This window comes from Silurus meridionalis, chromosome 4, assembly GCF_014805685.1.
Source record: "Silurus meridionalis isolate SWU-2019-XX chromosome 4, ASM1480568v1, whole genome shotgun sequence".
Taxonomy (NCBI): domain Eukaryota; kingdom Metazoa; phylum Chordata; class Actinopteri; order Siluriformes; family Siluridae; genus Silurus; species Silurus meridionalis.
The window spans coordinates 39,649,064-39,672,203 of record NC_060887.1 but is presented as its reverse complement, the minus strand read 5'-3'; the positions used below and the strand labels follow the sequence as shown (position 1 = coordinate 39,672,203).

Genomic DNA, 23,140 nt, shown 5'->3' with positions numbered 1-23,140 from the left:
CAGCTGCCCATACTCATGGAGCAGAATGGATGAGAAATTATAGCAAATCCTGTTCATATCATCCAGATACAACAGAAACCCCGACAGATGTATGAGTGTGTGTGTGCACCCAGACCAAAAAATTCCTTTATGCATTAAAGGACGTGGTTCCGTGTCCATCGGAAGTGTCACCAAAACAGCGTGCCAAGACACGCTGGAAGCCAATCACCCTATCATTAACATGATTCTCCACTGTAACAACTCACAGTATGGGTGTGAATCCAATATTACGGTTCAAGTCATCATTCCCAGCCTTAGACTAGGCACATTACAGATAGCTGACGTGTTCTGGTACTGTGGAGAACCACAAGTGTTACAGACTCTCCCAAAATTTTGGGACAGACTCTGCACGCCAGTCCTGTTAGAAGGACACCTCAGCATATTTGAATTGAATGACACCAATTTGCAACAGTTTCTTAGACACCCCACACAACACCAACCATACTCTCGCATTCGACGCGACACCTCAGGTCTCAGTGAGTTAACTGTAAACCAATATTTCGTATTAGGTAACTCTACACACATACCACAATGGGAGACAGACGCACAAGTGTATATAGACTGGACAGGGAAGCCAGTCGGTGTTCCAGAACAATATGGCGCCCAAAAAGAGTCCTCGTCCGCAGCCTGGACCTTTCTCCTCCCTCATGTGAAAGTACACAGGAACTATAAATGGATTAACTACATCTGGTACAATCAGCAGCGCTTTATTAACCACACCATATCAGCCTTAGGCCTCATAGCCGAACAATTACATGCCACCACGATGATGACTGTCCAGAACCGTTTCGCTCTAGATACCATGCGAGGTCCAGACCAAAGAGTATGTACCCTTTTTGGCACAGACTGTTGCGCTCTTATTCCATTACACACCGGACCACAAGGACAGTTATCCACTGTCCTCAACCGTATGAAGGCATTGCGCAAAGAACTGACTCAAAACAATGCAGATCCGGATCCAGCCTGGTATAAATGGTTGACGGCTGGCCTAATAAGGATTGTTACGATAATTGGCTTCGTACTCGTAGCAGTCCTGGCTCTTGTGTGCTGTGGTATTCCGCTCATTCGCGCCCTCATTGACAAAACCATGCACTCTCCATTTGGCAAATACCTTATGATGCACACCAAACTCCTACCCTCCCCTGTCAGAAATTGCAGAACTTAACTGTGTACAGAACTGGTGCCCCCTATCTGATCGGAAAACCCTGTCACTAATGTTCCCCCTCAGACGTTGAGACACTCGATCCATTTCCCATATTTTATCACACGCTAACATGACTTTAAATGTCACAGATTGGATCCATAGAGGTCCCACGGAAATGGCATTCTCGCTAACACCCAAGCTCACCCTAACTGTACATACCTATATTTGTCATCATCTCGTTTCAGTAGCTCAAGCTTACGGAAGCCATGCATACCACGCCTTTTTAGTCACTCCCAACATTCCAGTAGAAAATCAGATACAATACCTCACCATTTCCTTTTGCGGCTATCAGCTATGGACATCGCTAACCCCACAACTCAAACTACAGCTCCAACAGCTTCCAACAAGCCCCCCTGCATTCATAGCCCAGACCGGCATAGACTATTCTGTGTGCATAGCGCCCAGACTCTGAAACAAGCCCCTCACAAAGTGCGATATCTGGACCAATCTGCGGGCCGGACACAAGCTGAACATTCCCCTACCCCACAGCATGCATGAATTGGCTCCGAACCACAACTGCTGATGGTACTAGCCCTGGACTCTTCCCATTACTATGTTTGTTGTCTATGTTGTCTGTCAATGTATGTTTCTGTGCAGACCCTGCTAATGGCAACCGTAAGATCACCCCCTGGGTTGCCCCTTCCGCCATCATGCCAGCGGCATGAGTTCCCCGCGGGAGACGTTTTGACTTCCTCAGCTGCACTATCCGGACTTATTGTCCTGGGGCTCCATCCTGACCGACAGGAAACGTCTGCCACGCCTACATCTTCCTGTCCAGCAACTGCCACTGCGGAGCCTGCCACACTGTCGCACGCTATGCCCAGGCCTCTTCAGCCTGGTTGACCCCTCAAGACATGCAGCAGTTTCCGCCTGAACTCCTCAGACGGAGTATTGCTCAACCGTATCCGCCGGACCCTCACATTCATGGGTTAAACCAACAGCTCAAGCGAACCACGCTCGGAGAAGACGGCCCTCGCCCGCTCTCTCTCATCCTGAAGCATGCTGACTTCACCCTTTGCAATCAACTTTGGATGCACGACCACAACTGCACGGACTATGCGCTTCACACCACACGACCGCTCACACTCACTGTGCATACATACACCATACGTCGCCTCATAACAGTGGTCTCCGCCTATGGAGGTGTGTCCACACATGCTTTCTTGCTTACACGGGACATCCTACAACAAGCCACAATAGAGTATTACTCTGTCTCCTTGGCAGGCTATGGATTGTGGTCCAGTAGGTCAGAAAACGACCTCGGGGTCCTGAACGCCGTGGCCACAGTGCCACCGATAAATCCATTATTTTACAGCACGGACTCTTCAGTACATGTTTCGTCACGATCACATCTCATACCCACTGACAGATTTGACATATGGGCACGATTGGGCACGGGCTGTCGCATTACTGCCACTCTGCCCTTTTGGACTCGCCACTTTCCTTTTTTTAATGTGGAGTTGGAATTTAAGGGGATTTTATTGAATTGACTTTGCTTTACTTTACTCTACTTAAAATGAGCATACAGGGATGTACTTTACTTTACTTAGATGCTTTTGTAGCTTTGGTCCTAATGCTATTAGGAACAGTTCAGGTTAAACAGACATGATCTGATTATGTGTTTTACCATTACAATTTTATTGATACATTTCGCATTTCATGAACTCATGTCCTATGTCTGTGAAGATGCAAGCGCTAACTAGAAGAAGAAGAACGTAGACTGTGTGAAACTTGTCAGATTCAGAGGGGGAAGTAATGTGGAATTTTTGACAAGATAGCAGTGCAGTCAGGTTTTATATACTCATCATTTAACATTTAATCAAATATCATTTAATAGATTTATTATAAGTTTGATTACCTTACTCGCTTATAAGAAACCTTAAAACCCATCTTAAACCATCTTATTTGCTTGCTTACAAATAACCACAACAGAGACCAGTTAGGAAAAGACCACCATGTTTATTTATTGAACTCAGGTTAATCCATGTGAGGACAAGTGCTTAAAGGAAAACAGTGACAGGAAGGAACAGGAGAACTGGGGGTATGGAGAAACTCATACGGAAAGGAACTCTCAAAGGGGGCAGGAACTATCTCAGGTTCGTAACCAGACTCAAGCATAATGACACTGGCAGGAGATGGCGGCCCAGGGAAAGGGCTGGCAGGAGAAGTTGGAGAATAGGATGGGGAAGCAGGTCGAGGAGAGACAGTAGAGGCCGGAGAAGAAGGCACAAGTCGAGAGAACCAACAGAAAAAATCGCCACAGGGTCAGTCTGAATGCCAACATCCTTGAAAGAAGAAGAGGAAGAAGGGATGGGTGGAGGTGAGGAAGGCCCAGGAGAAACAGTGTCATTAGGAAGATTGTCCAAATAAGAGGACATCTCATAAAGCAGACGGTTTATCTAGTGGTGGCGACGGGCAGAAAGACGAGCCCTGTGATAGGGCCCTGAGGACTTGTGTCTAGTAGCCTTAACATGAGCTAGAACACATGGAAATGACAAGGGGGTCAATCAGTAGCATGGTGGCAACTAAGTAGGAAGACCAGTCCAGCACACTAAGTACTAAACTAGCACACAGCTAAGCATAAAAAGCATAAGACAAAGCACATAGAAGTATAATCAACTATAATCACACTTTAAGAAAAAGCATATAAAAGCATTAAAATGAAGGTTTAAGAAAGAATATTTAACCATAGGCTAAGATAAAATAAAAGAAGAGACTTACGCATGATCAAGAAGTTGAAAATAAGAAAATGTCCAGAGAGACAAAGGATAATCCAAAGTAATGTTGCTTTAGCAAGTGCCAAGACAAGAATGAGGAAGATAAGCCGAGTTTTAAAAAATAATAAAGCTGCAAATGGGCCCGGAAATAACGGGATATAAAAGAAAGAGATCACGTGTGGGAAATGACGACAGGAAAGGGAGGAACCAGGCGAATTCGGAAATAATGGGATTTGGAAAATACCACGTGATGAGCAAAAATTAGTGGGAAGGGCCTAAGAAACCAGCACCTTAGAAATAATGGGATTTGGAGTAAAAATATGTAAATTAAGCAGGGAGGAGCCTAGAGGCACCTGTAAATGAAAAGGAGGCAATCTCAGCAGTCTTAGCAGTTCTTCTGGAGCAGTTGCAGTTGGAGTACCTTCAAGACTGGTCTGAAGACTTCTATTTCAGGATTTTAGTTGTTACTTAAATTTTTTGGGTGAGCTCTGATTTTTGGAAACTACCAAAGAGTTCTGGGTGGAAATCACCTTAGGTGTATTAAACCATTAGGGTTTTGGGGATTTTCCTTTTTGAAGCCCTTGCAAGCATCTATTTTTCTGAAAAAGATTATTCTTGTAATATTCTTGTTGGTTGATTGTACATCTCTGCAGAGAAAGAAAATAAACTCGTGTTTTGCTGTCCTTCTTATCCAAGCCTCTGGGCCTTTTATTGGGAGTTCTAACCGAGTTTAGTGGGAATTGATAAATAAGAAAAGAAACTTGGAGCACTCCTGAGGTGTTTGGTCTCGGAGGGGAATCTGGGATCCGAAATTTTATTGGTGCCGAAACCCGGGAGCTTCTTCAAGGGATTGAACCAGGTAGCCTGAAAGCCTGATCCAGGGAACACTTACCCAGCAACCTACAGAAGCCGGCCCAAAACAGATCAAGGTAAGCAGACACCTTTTTGAAATATAAAGTGTGTGTAATTCTATATATCTGTGGCCTGCTGTGGTGAGGTGGCCCCGGAGAAGGGTGAAAGACACCTGACCAAAAGCCAAGTGGGGGAAAAGGCTTAGATTGTGAAAAAATCCAAATTACGTGACAAGGTAAAAGAATACTGATGGTGAAACAGTCAGGGCTGACGGACAGCTGCTTTCTGTGTTTTTTCCAACACATTCTGGTGAGTGTATTTTGCTGCTATATATTTATTTTGTTGTCATAGGTGTAATATTAATAAAATACCAGTCAGAATGTGATCGTATTGAAGGAAATACAGTTAAATTGTCGTGTGATTGTGATGTAAAGTTGCTAAGTGCAGCACTATGATTCTAGTTTTTTATGCATTTAATACCATCATCCCCACTAAACTGACCATCAAGCTAAGTAACCTAAGTATCTGCACCTTCACATGCAGAAGAACTTTGGACTTTTTCTTACCAATAGACCTCAGTCTGTTAGTTTTGCAGTCACATATCCTCTGCCTCCACTCTGAACACTGGCATCTCACAGGGATGTGTTTTGAGCCCACTAATTTATTCCAATGTTTTTTTTTTTTTGTATGTTTCTGTTGACCATACCCTGAACTATCCTTTTGTGGCATGTGTTACATTGCTCTAACACACAAAGTGGTTCCTTTATTTCTGTTTTAGGCTTATCTTTTGCAGGCTCAACATGACCTTGTGGGATTGTCTCACACACACACACACACACACGCACACACACACACGCGCACACACACCTGGCAGCCCTCCCTTTTTCTCTCCATCTTTTTGGAAGTATATCTTCATGTGTGAAACAATAAACTTCGGAACTTCTCTCTGAAAGCCGACTTGTGTGTTTCATTGAGACTTCCCCGTGCACGTAAGAGAGCAAAGATCAAAAGGAAAGGCTGAATTCAAGGGTATCCTGTCCAGGGGACAGAAGGCAATCCTGCCCAAGCAGCAGTGGATAAAACATTCCTTACAGTTCTTGGGGGCTCGTCCGGGATATCAGTGTTCGGGTAAGTGCTGATTTGGTATCTTGTCATACTGTTCAATGTGTAGGCACTTACCTCGTATGCTGATATCCGTGTTGTGCTGATTTGGTATCTTGTCATACCGTTCAATGTGTAGGCACGCACCTTGTATTCGTAAGCGAACTTGATGTCGACGTTGAACCGTCTCTGCAGTCACAGTAACTTGAGACATCGAAAATTTTATTAAACCGCCTTATCTATCTCGATCTCTGGCCTCCAACCTTTGTATTTAACATTGTCAGACAGTTGTACCTATATTGGGTCATGGGTAATTCTGGAACTAAATATCCTAAACCAGATCCTGAGGAAGCCCCTCGGGACTGGATGAATCGTTGTGGTCTCACCTTTCATACTACCCCCTGGCTAGACAATTTAGCAGGGTGGACTGAACCACAACCTCAATTTCTGACTTATCGTCGTGGTGGTACCTTTAAGTCTGAATACCTGAAGTCTGCGCATTCCCAAATTTATGAAGGTTTTGGCGATCCTAACTGGGGTTATTCTTACATGGGTGATAGTTATCAAAAATGGGTAGAAATGAAACCAATCTGGGACGACTATCACTCCATACCGAACTCAAAAAGAGAGCTTAAGTCTCTGCACAAAATCGAAGCCAAGCCAAAACCATCTTTATTGCCAAATGCTCCACCCCCACCCTATCGGGATGGCGGGTAAGTGTCTCCTTCAGTCCCCGAGATCGATCCTCCTCCCTGGCCCAAAACCCACACTAACGCGGTATGCGTATGGTCAAAGTCGGCCCGTGGCCTCAAATTACATCCGCCATCGATCGGGGAACTTGGAGACATTATCAGGGTTCTTCCATCCCCATCCAAACCTCTGCATTTCGTTGACATGCTAATGAGCTCTACCCACCATAATCAGTTGACAGGCGCAGACTATAGGTTTATCCTTCATGCAGTACTAGGGGACAGTTGTGATGAGGTAACGCTTATTGCCGCGGTGCCCAGTTTACACCCTAGGAATGATGTGATTTAAAATGGAAACAAAAACGGAGGTGGAAGACGAGGGGGAAGGGTTAAAAAAAAAATAAGAGCAAAACCACCTACTATTATTATCACTGAGCTGAGCAATTTGCTCTCCCAGCGTTAAAAAAGGAGTTGACCAAATTCCTACTCCAGCGGCAGCAGGCCAATAGAGGTCTCTCTCAAGTAACTAACTGTAAACAGGAGAAGGGTGAAACTACTTCCAAATATTTGACCCGATTTAGGGAGGCTTGGAATTTATTGGGAGCGATGGAGTTAGAAGACGGAGACAGTAACCCTCTGTTCCTCACGACTTTTATGCATAACTGTCGTCCGGAGGTTCAGAAAGTCCTGAAGTATTAGCTCACCGATCGTAGTAACATGACGGTTAGACATTTAGGGGCGAGGGTGCGTACGATGGAAGGTGATGGCATAATAGAGAGTAAACAAGTGGCCTGCCTCATTGTGGCAGGAGGCGGGGTTTTGGGAAGAGGCAGGGAAGGTGAAATATGTCTGGTGCTAACTCCAACCCAAAACGGCCCGGTGTATGTTACTACTGCGGTAAGAAGGGACATTGGGCTATAGAATGTAGAAAGAGACAATGGGATGAGAGTAAGAACCCCACCGGCTCCCCTCCTCCACCGCCTCCTCCTACAGAACCTAGCCCATTTGCAGGAATGCAAATCAGCCCATATGACGATAGGGGTGCCCACAGAGCGTAACCCCTACCATGCTGCATTGTACTTATGAATCCCTCAATTAAACGAAATGCCATTTCTCAAACTTTGCATCAATGGCACGGTGTACCCTTTCTCTTTGATACAGGGCGACAATGTCAGTGGTAGGCAAACAATATGAGGGACCCATTTCTGGTCATTCCATTAGCTCTGTGGGTATTGAAGGGGTTGAAAAAGAAACACCATTTACTCAATCCGTGCTTGTAACCTGTCCTTCCGACACAAATATTTTTCTGCAACATCGTTTTGTTTTTATGCCTGATTGTCCGTTTAATCTCTTGGGCCGAGATCTCATGAGCAGGCTGCACATTTCTCTCACCTTCTCCGGCTCTAAACTCACGGTTTCAGTTCCTGATTCTGCTCCTCTGTCATATCTTTCTAACATGAACATTAATGACTGTTTTCTCTACCACACAGAAATTACCACTCCCTTCTTCACTGGAAGAATTGCCATCTCTCCTCTGGGCGGAGCATAAGGACGATGTGGGCTTGGTTCATTGTCCTCCTTATGAAGCTAAACTAAAACATTTGCATCCTGTGTTTTTCAAACAGTATCCTCTCTCTGAATCAAAGTTGCAGGGAATAGACAAAATCCTGACCTCTCTGTTACAACAGGGTGTGATCAAGCCGTGTGTGAGTTCATACAACACACCCATTAATCCGGTTCTTAAGCCGGACGGCACTTGGCGCTTCACTCAGTATTTGAGAAAAATAAATGATTTTGTGGTTCCTGTTGCACCTGTTGTGCCCGATGTGGCCTCTATTATCGCTACAATTCCATGCAATCATACACACTTTTGGTGATTGACTTGTGTTTTGCCTTTTTCAGCATTACTGTAGAAGAGCAGACGCAGCCTCTTTTTGCCTTCACGCACAGGGGGCGCCAATATACTTGGACACGTCTGCCACAAGGATTCATTGACTCCCCGGCAGTGTGGTAAGGGATGCACTCTGTGATCTTGCCCTCCCTCTGACTCTGTTGTCTTACAGTATGCAGATGATCTCCTGGTCTCCGCAGTCTCCGAGGACCTCTGTGAACAAGCCTCCTTGTGCTTCCTGCGGCATCTGGCAAGGAAAGGATTCAAGGTATTCAAAACCAAACTTCAGTTATGTAGAACCACTGTAAAATACCTAGGGTTTAAACTCTCAAAAGGCAGAAAACGGCTCTCTAAAGACTGTGTACAGGTCATTCTTAACACAAGGCGTCCCTCCACAAAGCATGCTCTCATGGCTTTCCTGGGCCTGATTAATTACTGCCGTCCATGGATACCTGACTGCTCTTTCCACGACAAACGTCTCCACTCTGTGATCTCACACAACGATCCTTTGCAGCACCCGCTAACGTGGACACCCTAGATGAATGAGGCGTATGAGGCTTTGCGGTCAGCTCTGTGTCCAGCTCCCATTCTCGGACTTCCAAACTATCATAAGGTTTTTCACCTTTATGCCTGTGAACAGGGCAGAACTGCCTCTGCTGTGTTGGTGCAGGAGCATGGGGGCATGAGACCATGTGCTCCTGTCCAAAACACTTGACACCGTGGCTCAGGGTTTACCTGCGTGTCTCCGTGTGGTGGCTGCCTGTGCTGTGATGGTTCAAGATGCTGAAAAACTAGTGTTGTCTCATCCTATGATCTTGTTCTCCACATCAGGTGAAACAGGTCCTTCAGAACTTGCACACACAACACATGACAGCTCAGAGAAGAGATCCGGCTATGGAACTATCCTTTGCTCAACCAGTAATTTGAAAATCAAGGCCACCTCCTCTTTTGACACTTTAGGTCATGCCCTTGCTCGTTTGATTAATGCACAAGATGACACTCTGCCCGACACCACACATGATTGCTGCTCCGAGGTCGTTCACTCTACTAGTATATACCCAGATTTGTCATCCACTCCTTTAAACAGGGGTGAACTCTTTGTCTTGACTCCTGCATGTGTCCTCTCAGAAGGAAAAGATGTCACCATCTACACTGATTCCCGATACGCCTTTGGTATTGCGCACGATTTTGCCCGCATCTGGCAATCGTGTGGTTTACGCTCGGCTGAGAGGAAATCCATTTCTCATTCGTCCTTAGTTCAGGACCTTATCACTGCTTGCTGTCTTCCTCGCACACTGGCCAGCATCAAAACAAAAGCCCATTCTCATGACAACAATGTGGAGGCCAAAGGCAATTCCTTGGCTGACAGAGTGGCAAAAAGTGCGGCTCAAGCTCAGGTATTCTTCCCCTCTCTTAGCACTCCTATTAATACCTGTTTTCTTTCCTCCGCTCTCATTCCTGATTTACATTTGCCATCTGTCCAATCCTCAGCCACCCGAATGATTCTGCCTTTTGGCAATCACACAATGCCTCGTGGCCTCCGATGGCCTTTGGTACAGTGCAGATGGTCGCCTATGCCTTCCATCTCACTGTGTTCCTTTCCTCGTACGTGAGTTTCACGGTGTCACACATTGCGCACGAAGGGGGGTGAGGGAGGATATGAACCGATTTTTTTGTATAGCTAACTTAAACTGCATGATAGACTCGATTTTATCTAGATGTCTGATCTGTGCCCGAAATAACATCACTAAGAGCGCAGCGAAACATGAGTGCCTCCACTACCCACTGCTCCATTCTCTGAATGGCAGATTGACTTCACTCACATGCCTTCCTGTGGTTCATTCAAGTATCTCCTGGTGATGGTAGACAAATTCTCAAGGTGGGTTGAAGATTTCCCTTGTTAACGAGAAAAGGTTGTCACACATATCCAAGCCAAAGAGATTTTACCACGATATGGTGTTCCTCACACGATTGATTCAGACAAAGGAACACCATTCACTGCGAAGGTAATGCAGGACTTATGTAAATACCTATCCCTGTCATGGCGTTTCCATAATCCCTATCACCCTCAGTCTTCCGGTATCATAGAGAGAACTAACCGGACACTTAAGGACAAACTGACTAAGGCCATGCAAGCTACAGGTAACAAAAAATGGGTAGACTTACTACCTGCAGTCCTTGCCGAAATGAGAATGACTCCGCGAAAAGACGTCCACCTATCACCACACAAATTTCCAACGCCCTGGAAAAAAGGTTAACCAGCCATAGGTACAGCTGATCTGGATGTGCACATCGCCGAGTATTCTGCTGCCCTGATTGATACACTGTCAAAACATGAACTGGTCTCTAAATCTATACCTGTCATCCCTCTGACACCAACCCATCCCTCCTGGGTGGGGAATGGTGTTCTGGTTAAATCTCTAAAACCCAGGCGATTGGGTGTATGCAAATATGAGGGGCCAGCAGAAATACATGCACAGGTGTATTAACTGACCTTTTCCCACAGTGGATCCATGCTACCAGAATCAAGAAATGGAGGTGATCCCTCTTAAATTTTGTGTGTACATGTTCCCTGTGTATCACTATTTTCCTTTATGTTACAGAAGCATAGCCTCTTGACCTCCCCATGAGTTCTCTAGGAGACGTGTATCGGTTCCTGTCATCATCTATCGAGGTTCGGTGACAACTCCTCAGACCCTTCTGTGCCGACTATTCGGGCATCCTCACAGCTGCAGGACATGTCAAGAAAAGCGGAACGACAATCTCTCATCAATCCAGGGAGGTAACACAACCAGTGACCAGTATGGTTGTCCTTTTTCTCCTAATCGTCAGCCTTGGGGCTGGGATTCCCGCCCAGGCTTACCCACACCACAACACCTTCTGGCAATACGCCAACTGGATGGCTCGTCAGCACACAGCAGGTCCATGCTACGTGTGTCAGCAGTTACCATCTGCGGTAGGGTCCAAGTCCCTGATACCCAACTCCCGGGACGAGACTGAAATCCTTAATGCTGCCGAATCCACCTGTATGAATGCCTTCTGTCTGAATGATCCTGTAATCCCAGATACTCAGATACACAACCTTACACATCGTGATCGTTGTCTTCTCGTTCGTAATAGACCAACTCAGAAACTGATAGACCTCCTGATTGCGGTCACAGTAGCCTGGACCCATTCCTCGGAGGAGGAACTATTTAGCCCTACCTCCATAAAACCTCGCATTTCAAAAGAGTATGTTTTCCCCTTGTGCTTCCACCGTGATGGACCCATTTCCCTCGAGGTCACCCCCAACCGCCTTTGCGCACATACCTTTTCTGAGTATTTCGTCAATCAAACATGTCCTGACGCGTATCTGTTCTCTGATTCACCCGGGTAATGGCACAGTATATAGAACAGAGGATTGGTATTGGGTGTGTGGGAAGCAAGTATATATGTATCTAACGCATAATTGGGGTGGGGTGTGTGCTCTTACCCGATTCGGCTCGTCGTCATATATATTCGGACACCTCAACCAAACACAGACCCGGCAGAAACGGTCCGCTGTCTCTGATCCTGCCTTCCCTTCCCCTGAACATCAGCTTAAATCCCGTTTTGTTAAGTTTTGGGACGGCTTTTTCCCACAATATGGTATTACCCAGTTGTGGAATCAAATAGAAGTCACCCATTATCGCCTGGCCACTTTCATTAATGAAACCCTCATCGCAGTTGATGGTATACGTACTGAGCTCACTGCTTTGTGCCTGACAACCCTACAGAATAGATTAGCTTTAGATATCCTGCTGGCTGAAAAGGGAGGCGTATGTGCATTGGTGGGGGATAGTTGTTGCACATACGTCCCTGACAACGACGATGAACACGGAGTTATAGGTCAGGCAGTTGAGAAAATGCACGCCACGGCTCAGGCTCTTAAGGATGACGAAAAGGGTAATCAAGGTAGGGTATGGGGATAGTTGTATACTCTGTTTGGTCATTGGGCGCCGTACATTTCTTTGATAATCCCGACTGTCATCGTTTTCCTGTTGCTATGCCTATTTGGACCATGTATTTTTCAATGTATCCAGCGATCATTCACCCGTATGCTTTCTGGTTATCAACCGGTCCCTCGTGTTTCTGATTATTATCCTATTCCAATGCGACATGTCTGTTAGTTTAAGTTGTGATTTATCCATTCTTATTTATCATGGATAAAACGGGGGAATTGTAAGATATCCTTGATCACTAGTCCTAGATTAGGTTGACCCAGAACACTCAGTTCTTGTCTATATCCTCTCTTTATACGCTTACGCTGTGAGAATACCCAAACTGTTGCCTTTTGGTATGGCTAATCCTCGCTTTGTTGCTTCTGCTAAACGAATAACATGACCAGATGTGGAGTTATTATCGTTAACCGTTTTTATGTTCTCACAGTATGGTAATATGTATCTTGTTGCCATTAGTAGTTATAGTAATTCTGCTGTATGCTTCTAGAATAACCTTTTTGTATGTTTCTGTTGACCATACCCTGAACTATCCTTTTGTGGCATGTGTTACTTTGCTCGTACACACAAAGTGGTTCCTGTATTTCTGTTTTAGGCTTATCTTTTGCAGGCTCAACATAACCTTGTGGAGTTGTCTCTCCTAACTTTCTCTTCTGTTCACACACACACACCTGGCAGCCCTCCCTTTTTCTCTCCATCTCTTTGGAAGTATATCTTCATGTGTGAAACAATAAACTTCGGAACTTCTCTCTGAAAGCCGACTTGTGTTTTTCATTGAGACTTCCCCGTGCACGTAGGAGAGCAAAGATCGAGAGGAAAGGCTGAATTCAGGGGTATCCTGTCCAGGGGACAGAAGGCAATCCTGCCCAAGCGGCAGAGGATAAAACATTCCTTACAAACATCTTCCTCAAGTGTGACACCAGCGTGGTCGGCAAGATCAGTAACAATAAATAATTGGCCTACAGGGAAGAGAACCAAAGCCTAACAGCATGGTGTTCCACCAACAACCTGACCCTAAGTGCCATAAAGATTGAAGAGCTCAGTGTGGACCTCCGGAAATCTAACAGCAGGGACACTTCCCTGTCTACAACTCTGATTTGGAAGGTGCAACAGCATCTATACTTCTTGAGGAGCCTTGGGAAGATCTATATGTCTCCAGGTTTTTTACTGCTGTATCATTGAAAGCATCCTGGATCAAATGGAAGCTACACTGTGTCTATAGAAAGCCAGGTAAAGCTTTCCAAACAACTACCTGCAATTCAGAACCTTCATCACAGCAGAGCTCACTTCATCATGGACTCCTCACATCCCAGTCACAAACTGTTCAACCTCCATCCATCCTGAAGGTTCAGGGACAGTTTTTCTAATTTCCCAAATGACACTGCACACCATCCCAAAAACACCAGACCAACAGTGAAGTTTGGAGGTCAAGATCTGAAGAGTGTTTGTGTAGAAGAATGGGTCCAAATCACACCTTAGCAATGCATGTAAATAGTTTTTCCATACAAGAGGCTTCTGGAAGCTGCTATTTGTAGGCTTTTGTACAGAGTATTAAATAAATATCAGTAAGCGTGTACCTTTGCCCCATGTCATTTCACATTATTACACATCATTTATCTGTCATTTATATGTGGACTGCATGGGTGGTTACCAATATTTACATTTATTTTGATTGAATTGTGTTTTTAGATAAATCTGTGATCGAGTGTAAAATAAATGAAAAGTCAGTAGACTTCCTATTTTATATCATTTTGTTTTCCAGCGTAATTAGTTTTGATATTTATATATTCAAATGTGTAATATATATATATATATATATATATATATATATATATATAATCACTACAACCACTAATGATTGGTTATACTATGAGTATATTATATTTATAGTACTTATATATTCATCTGTATATTCATAGTACATATACATCTGTAAATTACTGTTTATAGTCCTATATTCCATTCTATTTAACTTATATAAATCATGCAAACACTGTATATCCTACACTTGCTGCTATTGCACTCTGGTTAGACCCAAACTGCATTTCATTGCCTTGTACTTGTACATGTGTAATGACAATAAAGTTAAATCTACTCTAATCTAATCTAATCTTTAATTTTGATGACATCATTTTGCACTTTAGCTTTTAGCAATGATTTAAATCACATCAGTAAACACTGGTTACCTGATTGGAGTAATGAATGATAATCATGATCCTAATCAGTGCAGTGTCATTAGTGTTCATTTACAATAATAACTACATTTATGGAATTAGTAACACATTTATGAAATCATTTTAAAATGACTTACTCAGCTTTTCTGGATGCTTTGACCACTGGCAGCAGCCTCAGAAGACATTCATCTGATCTGTCATATTTACTCAAATCAAACACATCCAGATTCTCTTCTGAGTTCAGCAACACAAACACCAGAGCAGACCACTGAGCAGGAGAGAGTCTGACTCCACTGAGACACCTGGAATTACTGCTGTTCAGGTAACGTTGTACTTCCTGTACTAGAGAATCATCATTCAGTTCATTCAGACAGTGGAACAGATTGATGGATTTCTCTGGAGATGGATTTTCTCTGATCTTCTCCTTGATGTACTCGACTGTTTCCTGTTTGCTGTGAGAGCTACTTCCTGTCTGGGGCAGTAGGTCTTGTAAGAGAGTCTGATTGGACTCCAGTGAGAGACCCAGAAGGAAGCGGAGGAACAGGTCCAGGTGTCCATTCTCACTCTGTAAGGTCTTGTCCACTGCACTCCTCAGGAAATCAGACATGTTTGATTTTGTAAAAAGATCTGAAAGATTGTTGATTTGTGTTTTTTTACTCTTTTTATTTATAAATGAGAGAAATGTGTATAAAGCAGCCAGAAACTCCTGAACACTCAGATGTACAAAGCTGAACACCTTCCCCAGGTGAAGCCCAAACTCCTCTCTGAAGATCTGAGTACACACTCCTGAGTACACTGACGCTTCTCTGACATCAATGCCACACTCTCTCAGGTCTTCTTCATAGAAGATCAGGTTTCCTTTCTCCAGCTGTTGGAAAGCCAGTTTTCCCAGTGCCAGGATACTCTCTCTGGTCTGCTGAGGATCAGGGTCACATTTCTGATGGTACTTTTGGTGCTTGTGTTTGATCTGAAAGATCAGGAAGTGTGTGAACATTTGAGTCAGAGTCTTGGGGATCTCTCCACTCTCTGCTTCACCCAACATTCTCTCTAGAACAGTGGCTGAGATCCAGCAGAAGACTGGGATGTGACACATGATGTAGAGGCTTCTGGAAGACTTCATGTGTGTGATGATTTTATTGGCCAGGCTCTGATCACTGATCCTCTTCCTGAAGTACTCCTCTTTCTGAGGATCACTGAACCCTCGTACCTCTGTTACCTGGTCTACACATTCAGGAGGGATCTGATTGGCTGCTCCTGGTCGAGAGGTGATCCAGAGGAGAGCAGAGGAAGCAGATTCCCTTGATGAGGTTCGTCAGCAGCACATCCACTGAGGCTGATTCTGTCACATCACACAATCTCTCATTGTTCTGGAAATTTAGAGGAAGTCGACACTCATCCAGACCATCAAAGATCAACACCACTTTATTCCTCTCACAGTCTATTAATCGTAATTCTTTTATTTCTGGGAAAAAGTGATGAAGAAGATCCATCAGACTGAGATGTTTCTGCTTCATCAGATTCAGCTCTCTAAAGGGAAGTGGAAACATGAAGGTGACGTCCTGATTTGCTTTTCCTTCAGCCCAGTCCAGAATGAACTTCTGCACAGAGACTGTTTTTCCAATTCCAGCAACTCCTTTAGTCAGCACACTTCTGATGGACTTGTCTTTAAAGAGATCATTACATTTGATGGGTGTCTCCTGTGTTGCTGGTCTCCTGGACACTGTCTCAATCTGTCTCACCTCATGTTCATTATTGACGTCTCCACTCCAACCCTCTGTGATGTAGAGGTCTGTGTAGATCTCATTCAGAAGTGCTGAGCTTCCATGCTGTGAGATTCCTTCAGTAATTCTTTACATTTCTCTCTCAGTTTGGATTTGAGTTTTCGCTGGTGCACAGAGACGAGTTCTGATAAAAAGAAGAATAAAATGTAAACTCTCTGATCATCTCTGTGAGCTACTGATATGTTCATAGCTGTATATCATATGGAATGTCAGTACTGATGTGTTATTATATTGTGTTGATAAAAGCACATCATTATGATGAGATGTGTTTAATAAATGTACAGCAGTTTCCTTCCTCTGAAGATAAAGTGATGTTAGAACCCCATGAGCTCTTACTGTTCTGCAGTGTGTTGGCGAGATCTGTGTGCTTCATGTTCTTCAGGAAGTGCAGTGTGATCTTCAGCACTCCCTCTCTGACACTGCTCTGATCCTCCTCATCCTCCACCTCCCTCTCAGAGCATGCTGGGTAATCTGGACCCAGGAGCTTCTTATATCTCTTCAGTTCATTCTGTAGCAGAGTGATGACTTTGTGCTCCACATCCTGATTTGTAACAGAAGCAAATAAAAAACACTACACTCATATCAAACACTAGAATGTAACATAAGAATGTGTTCATTACTGACATCCAGACAAACTGGTTTCAGACGAGAGCACAGACGAGTAAAAACATGAAGGTGAATCACTGAGTATTAAGAAAGAGGTATGAAAATGCTGATGATTTAATTTGACAAAGTTTGGAAAAACAAACAAACAAAAAGAATGAGAGAAGCAGAAGGAAAAAGATGTTAAATTCAATAGGGAAACATCACACTCGTGTTCTCTCTTACTGCTGCTCAGGATTTTGTTCTGTCACATTGCAGTGAGGGTGGAATAGATACACACACACACACACACACACACCTTGAATATGGCCTCTAAATGACTCTTCTCAGTGATCTTTGATTTCTTCTTCTGCAGTCTGTGAACAAATAAAACACTTGTTAAAAGTAGAATAAAGACTATAAATCATATTCATAACTACAAACACAAAGCAGTGAATACACACATATTACACAGATGTTTGATTATGTGAGAGTGTGAGTGATAAAACACTGCACTCATACATTCAACTGTCCTCACCTCAGATCAGTAGTACAGTCTGTGTCTTTAAAGTTTATTGGACGACCCATTGACTGTTCACTCTTCATGGACACACAGCTGGGTTCAGGTGAGTCTGATCTCTTATTCTTTAATAATCTGTAAAATAGGATGAAACAGTATTTGAAGTATTTATAAAGCCAGGGTGTAAATTATATATATATATATATATATATATATATATATATATATATATATATATATATATATATATAAAGAGAGAGAGAGAGAGAGAGAGAGCGAGAGACAACAACTATTTCCTCACCTCAGATCAGTAGTACAGTCTGTGTCTTTAAAGTTTATCGGAGGTCCCATTGACTGTTCACTCTTCATGGACACACAGCTGGGTTCAGGTGAGTCTGATCTCTTACCCTGAATCAGACTAAACACACACAACCACTGCATCATTATTACTGTTCTGCAGCAACACTGAATAATGAAACTGGAGTTAAAATCTGATGATGTTCTTATTAACACTGATCCCATTCTTTAACCTGTGCCTTCACCACAGCTTTTGGGACTCACATCTGCCCTACCTAAATTTAAATGTCAACAGTTCCTGATAAAAGTGGGCTACATACACAATTTGAATATCTTTAAATAAAAGACACTTTGATCTTTGCTGTCTATTATTCAAAGTTGACATTGCTCAAAAAGATAATTAAAAAGTTATAGATGATGTAGTACCGGGAAGAAAAAATAAAAATAAAAAAATCGGACTGACTGAGGTCTTCCAGTCAGGAAGTCCAGGATCCAGTTACAGAGGGAGGTGTTCAGGCCCATTCGGCTCAACTTCTCTATCAGCTGGTGAGGGATGATGTGTTGAAGTCTATGAACAGCATTCGTACATATGAGTCCTAATTGTTCGGGTGAGTGAGGGCCAGATGAAGGGTTGTGGAGATGGCATCGTCCGTGGAGCAGTTTGGATGATACGCAAACTGCATGGGGTCCAGGGAGGGTGGTAGCTGTGTCTTGAAGTGCCTCACGATGAGCCTCTTGAAGTACTTTATGAAGATGGTTGTGACTGCAACGGGACGATAGTTATTGAGGCGGGAGACAGTAGATTTCTTCGGCACGGGAACGATGGTCATCGTCTTCAGGCACATAGGAACAATGATGCTGCTCAGGGAGTGTTGAAGATGTCGGTGAAGACATCTGCTAGCTGTTGTGCACATTTCCTGAGCACACTGCCAGGAATATTGTCTGGTCCAGCAGACTTTCGTGAATTAACTCTGCATAGAGTTTTCCTCATTTTAGCTGTGGTTAGACAGAGCATCTGGTTATTTGGGAGAGGGGTTGGTCTTCCCCGCCGCCATGTTGTTCTGCACCTTGAACTGGGCGTAGACGTCATTCAGTGCATCTGGGAGGGAGACGTCACGGTCACAAGCAGGTGATGTTGTCTTGTAGTTTGTGATCGCCTGAATGCCCTGCCACATGCGCTGAATGTCTCCGCTGTCCTGGAAGTGGCCGTGGATTCTCTTGGCATATGTGCACTTCACCTCTCTAATGGCATGGGACAGTTTGGCCCTTGCTGTCTTTAAGGCCGTCTTGTTCCCTGCTCTATAGGCAGAGTCTCTTGTTTTTAGCAGCGCACGCACCTTGGCAGTCATCCACGGCTTCTGCTTGGAGCGTGTAGTGATGGTCTTGGAGATGGTCGAGTCATCAATGCACTTGCTGATGTAGCTGGTCACTGTTAAAGTGTACTCCTCCTAGTTAATGAAATTGCCGTTGGTGGCAGCTTCCCTGAACATGTCCCAGTCAGTGCATTCAAAGCAGTCCTGGAGAGCAGACATGGATCCTGCTGGTCAGGTTCTCACTTGCTTTCGAGCTGGTCTCGAACGCCTGCTGAGTGGTCTGTATGCTGGGATCAGCATAACAGAGATGTGGTCTGAGTAGCTGAGTTGGGGGCCCAACTACTCAGATTGCAACATCCCGCGTGTTTTCTCCTATGGTTGCAAAGTCCACATTCTGGGGAAAATTAGGGAACACAGTCCTGAGATTTAAATGGTTGAAATCTCTGGCGACAATAAACAATCCGTCAGGGTGTGAGTTTTGTAGTTCGCTAATGGTCCTGTAGAGTACGCTGAGTGCTTCCTTAGCATTAGCGCTAGGTGGAATGTACACTCCGAGCACAATAGTGGTGGTAAATTCTTACACCATTCCGTGTTGATGTAAACACACAGGATGCTGCCGGGAGTCTTACCGCACAGAGCTGCATTTCTGTGTTCACAAAACGTGGCTACCCCATCCAGCTGAATGGAACTCTGTCGCTCAGCCACCTCTCAGTGAACACAAAGACGCAGCAGTGTCTGTACTTACGTTGAGTAGCTTGTTGAAGTCTAATGTAGTCCAATTTTTTTGTTCAGGGAGCAGACATTTGCCAGCAGTAGAGATGGAGAGCAGGCTGGCTAGGGTTAGCTTTTAGCCTAACACTAGCCCCCGCTCACTTTCCGCTCTTCAGCTTAGTCGCCCAGTGCTTTCGATTCCCCCTTCCTTCGTCCGTCCACCACAGGCGACGCCGAGGTCTGGAGGCCTGGTTCACGAAGCACGCTAAGGTTGCATAGCTTCTGCTGCAGATCATCATTTATTGTGTTGTTGGGGTTGTTTCTGAGTTCCTGGAGCGCTCGGCAGTGGTACACAGGGACACCAGTTGCTCAGATGTCCATATGTTGCGTAAGGCAGGCTACAAAGTGAAAGTAGCACCATTTTGGGTCTGGAGCTACTGCCTCGCCGCCATCTTCATTCCCTTCCCTGTTGTTACTCCACCAAGAATATTTTCCACATCGCTGCTTTGTGCAAATCTCCGATAAAACAACATTTCTGACTGTCCATTTTTTTCTTTTTTTTTTTTTGTAAGCAAAGCCCAGTTAGCACGAGCTATAAACAGCTGTTTGTGCCGAACTGAGAGCTGTAACCACTTCCTGTTTTGTCACTATGCACGTGCTGCTTCGACCAGTAGGTGTTTGTAAAGAGTAATAAAACTAAGACTCACACACGTGTAATAAAATCCTCCCATATATCGCTAGAATTCTGCAATTATTGGCTACAATTTCCATAAATTTTTTTTTTGTTTCCATAATGCTACTGGCTGGAAATAAAAGGTTTGAAATGATAGGTGATGCAGAAAAGACACTTGCCTATAGAGGAGACTCAACCCAAGATTTATTTATTTATTTATTTATTTATTTATTTATTTATTTATTTATTTATTTATTTATTTTTAGTTTGTGGTCTCTTTTTTTGTAACATTATATTCTACCAGTCATATTTGGTTTTTTTTACCATCAAGATGTCGTTTTTTTATGCAAAAGTTATTCGGAAACATACACACACAATCACCAGCTGTAGTTCTGTGACATAAACAAAAGAATAACCATCTAAAGGTGAAGACCAAGATGGTGGCGCGAATACATCGCGAGGCTCAGGGTCTCTCCAAAATCTGCAATTTTGCGGTATTTTAGTTGCTTATCTCAGGTCTGTTCGTGCAGAACAGCTGTGCCCTTACATCGTACACCCAACATGAGCTTTTGCGTCAATCGGGTGAAGCCATTAGTGAGAACCATCAAGGTGTGGCCCGCAGAAGCAGATTTTACACTTCAGGAAAGGTTTCTACACACAGACTGTAGTAGATTTGCTTCTCAGGCCACCAGTGACACTCACACGGACATCGACTGCTACACCTCCTCTGTACTGGATTACATCAATACCACCATAAAGAGTGTTACTACTCAGAAACAAATCATACACGAACGCATTACTGCCTTCAGATCAGGCCACGCACAGGCCTACAGCACATCCAGAGCTAACCTGAAGAGGGGCAAGCCGTGGCCAAAGCAGTGCTACAAGTGAAAGACAGGGGAGCATTTTTCTAACCCTCCACGCATGTGGCAAGGCATCCAGATTACAAATCCTCCCACTCCACCCCTGCTGCCACTAATGTCCTCTTCTTAAATGAGCTTAATGACTTTCATGCTCGCTTTTAGAGAGACAACAGAGAAACTGCCACCAAGCTCAAACCCTCACCTGGCCACCCTCCAATCACACTCCCCTCCACAGATGTCTGCAATGCACTGAGCCGGATCAGCGCACACAAAGCCACTGGACCAGACAACATCCCTGGACGCGTGCTGAGCAGCTCACTGGGGTCTTTACCGACATCTTCAACCTGTTTCTTGCCCAAGCAGCTGTTCCCACTTGCTTTAAATGCACCTCCATTGTGCCAGTGCCAAAACACTCCAACCCAACGTGCCTGACTGACTACCGCCCTGTAGCACTGACACCCATTGTCATGAAGTGCTTTGAGCAGCTGGTCCTGGCACACCTGAAGGACTCTCTGCCATCCACATTGGACTCTCACAAGTTTGCCTGCATTCTGTGCTCACACATTTGGACAATAAGAACACTTATGCACCTATGCTGTTTGTTGACTTCAGCTCAACATTTAACACCATCATTCTATCCAAGTTAATAGCCAAACTTGTAGATCTGGGCATTAACACCACTTGCAACTGGATTATAGACTTTCTGACCAACACATGATACATGATATCACCCACATCAATGGGATGGCTGTTGAGCGCTATTTTTCACAACCTTCACTCACCTCTTATCTTTCTTTATGTCTTGTTTCACAGACTCACTCATTCTGGAGGAAATTTCTACTCCTACAGAGTAACCTGTACACCTACAGAGAGAGAGAAAGAGAGAGAGAGAGAGAGAGAGAGAGAACAAGGTCAAACAGATTATTATTATTATTAGTAGTAGTAAGATTAGAAACAAGATTTTAAAAATATGTTAATAAAACAATTTCAATCAGCAAGGGGGGGGCAAGGCCTCACTTTAACAATGTAAAAACCAGCATAAAATCAGAAATACAAAAATAATCATTAATATATTGATAAAAAATAAACAACAGCCCATTTATTCCCAAAAAACTTAAACTGCAGTTTATCACTAACACGTAATGCGCTCCACTCTGCACCACCCCCCATAATCGCTATTTTCCCCAATAAAACACTTTCACGCTCCAGAGCTTCATTTGGGAAAAAGGAGGAGAGTTTGAAAAAAAGAGAAACACTGCAGGACACATATTTACTTCACTCCAATATGGGGTGTGTTTCATCTAATCCTGGATCATCACACGGTTCACTTCCAGTAAATCAAGTCCTACAGTAAACTGTAGAAGATCCAACTTCAGGAAAAAATCACCTGAACTGTTCTTCATCCAGTGTAGATTCCTAACATTCACATCTTCTAGCTTTAGATTTACATACTTACTGTGTTTTTCTCCTCGAAACGTTTTACTTCCTCTCTTCATAAAATGGAGTTTTTACTTTCACTTTGACTTGTTTATTCCACAGAGCAGGAAGTTACACCAGATTCTGTGATTATATTTTGTGACTATAGAGGGCGCTGTTGTTCATGTGCAGCTTGAACTTGATGACCCAAACAAGTTCACTACACAAACAGCGTCACGCTCTTCAGATACTTTTGCCTTTTATATTTTCCTTATTGTTTTTTTTTTCCTGTTTTGTTTTAACACTATGAATATTATTTATTCTTTAAGGATAATAAAGC

The 23,140-nt window shown here is 43.9% G+C and overlaps 1 protein-coding gene across 1 annotated transcript in view; it reads right to left on the bottom strand.

Moving 5' to 3' along the window:
- The window catches only part of LOC124385130 (NACHT, LRR and PYD domains-containing protein 3-like), a 38,543-nt gene extending 15,634 nt beyond the window's left edge, over positions 1–22,909 (bottom strand). The window contains 9 exon segments of the mRNA XM_046848274.1: positions 14,782–15,939; positions 15,941–16,487; positions 16,490–16,549; positions 16,762–16,966; positions 17,327–17,384; positions 17,546–17,662; positions 17,829–17,945; positions 22,167–22,247; positions 22,841–22,909. Coding sequence (XP_046704230.1) covers positions 14,782–15,939; positions 15,941–16,487; positions 16,490–16,549; positions 16,762–16,966; positions 17,327–17,384; positions 17,546–17,662; positions 17,829–17,945; positions 22,167–22,207 — 2,303 coding nt within the window. The 5' untranslated portion in view covers positions 22,208–22,247; positions 22,841–22,909.
- Positions 22,910–23,140: the final 231 nt, after the last annotated feature.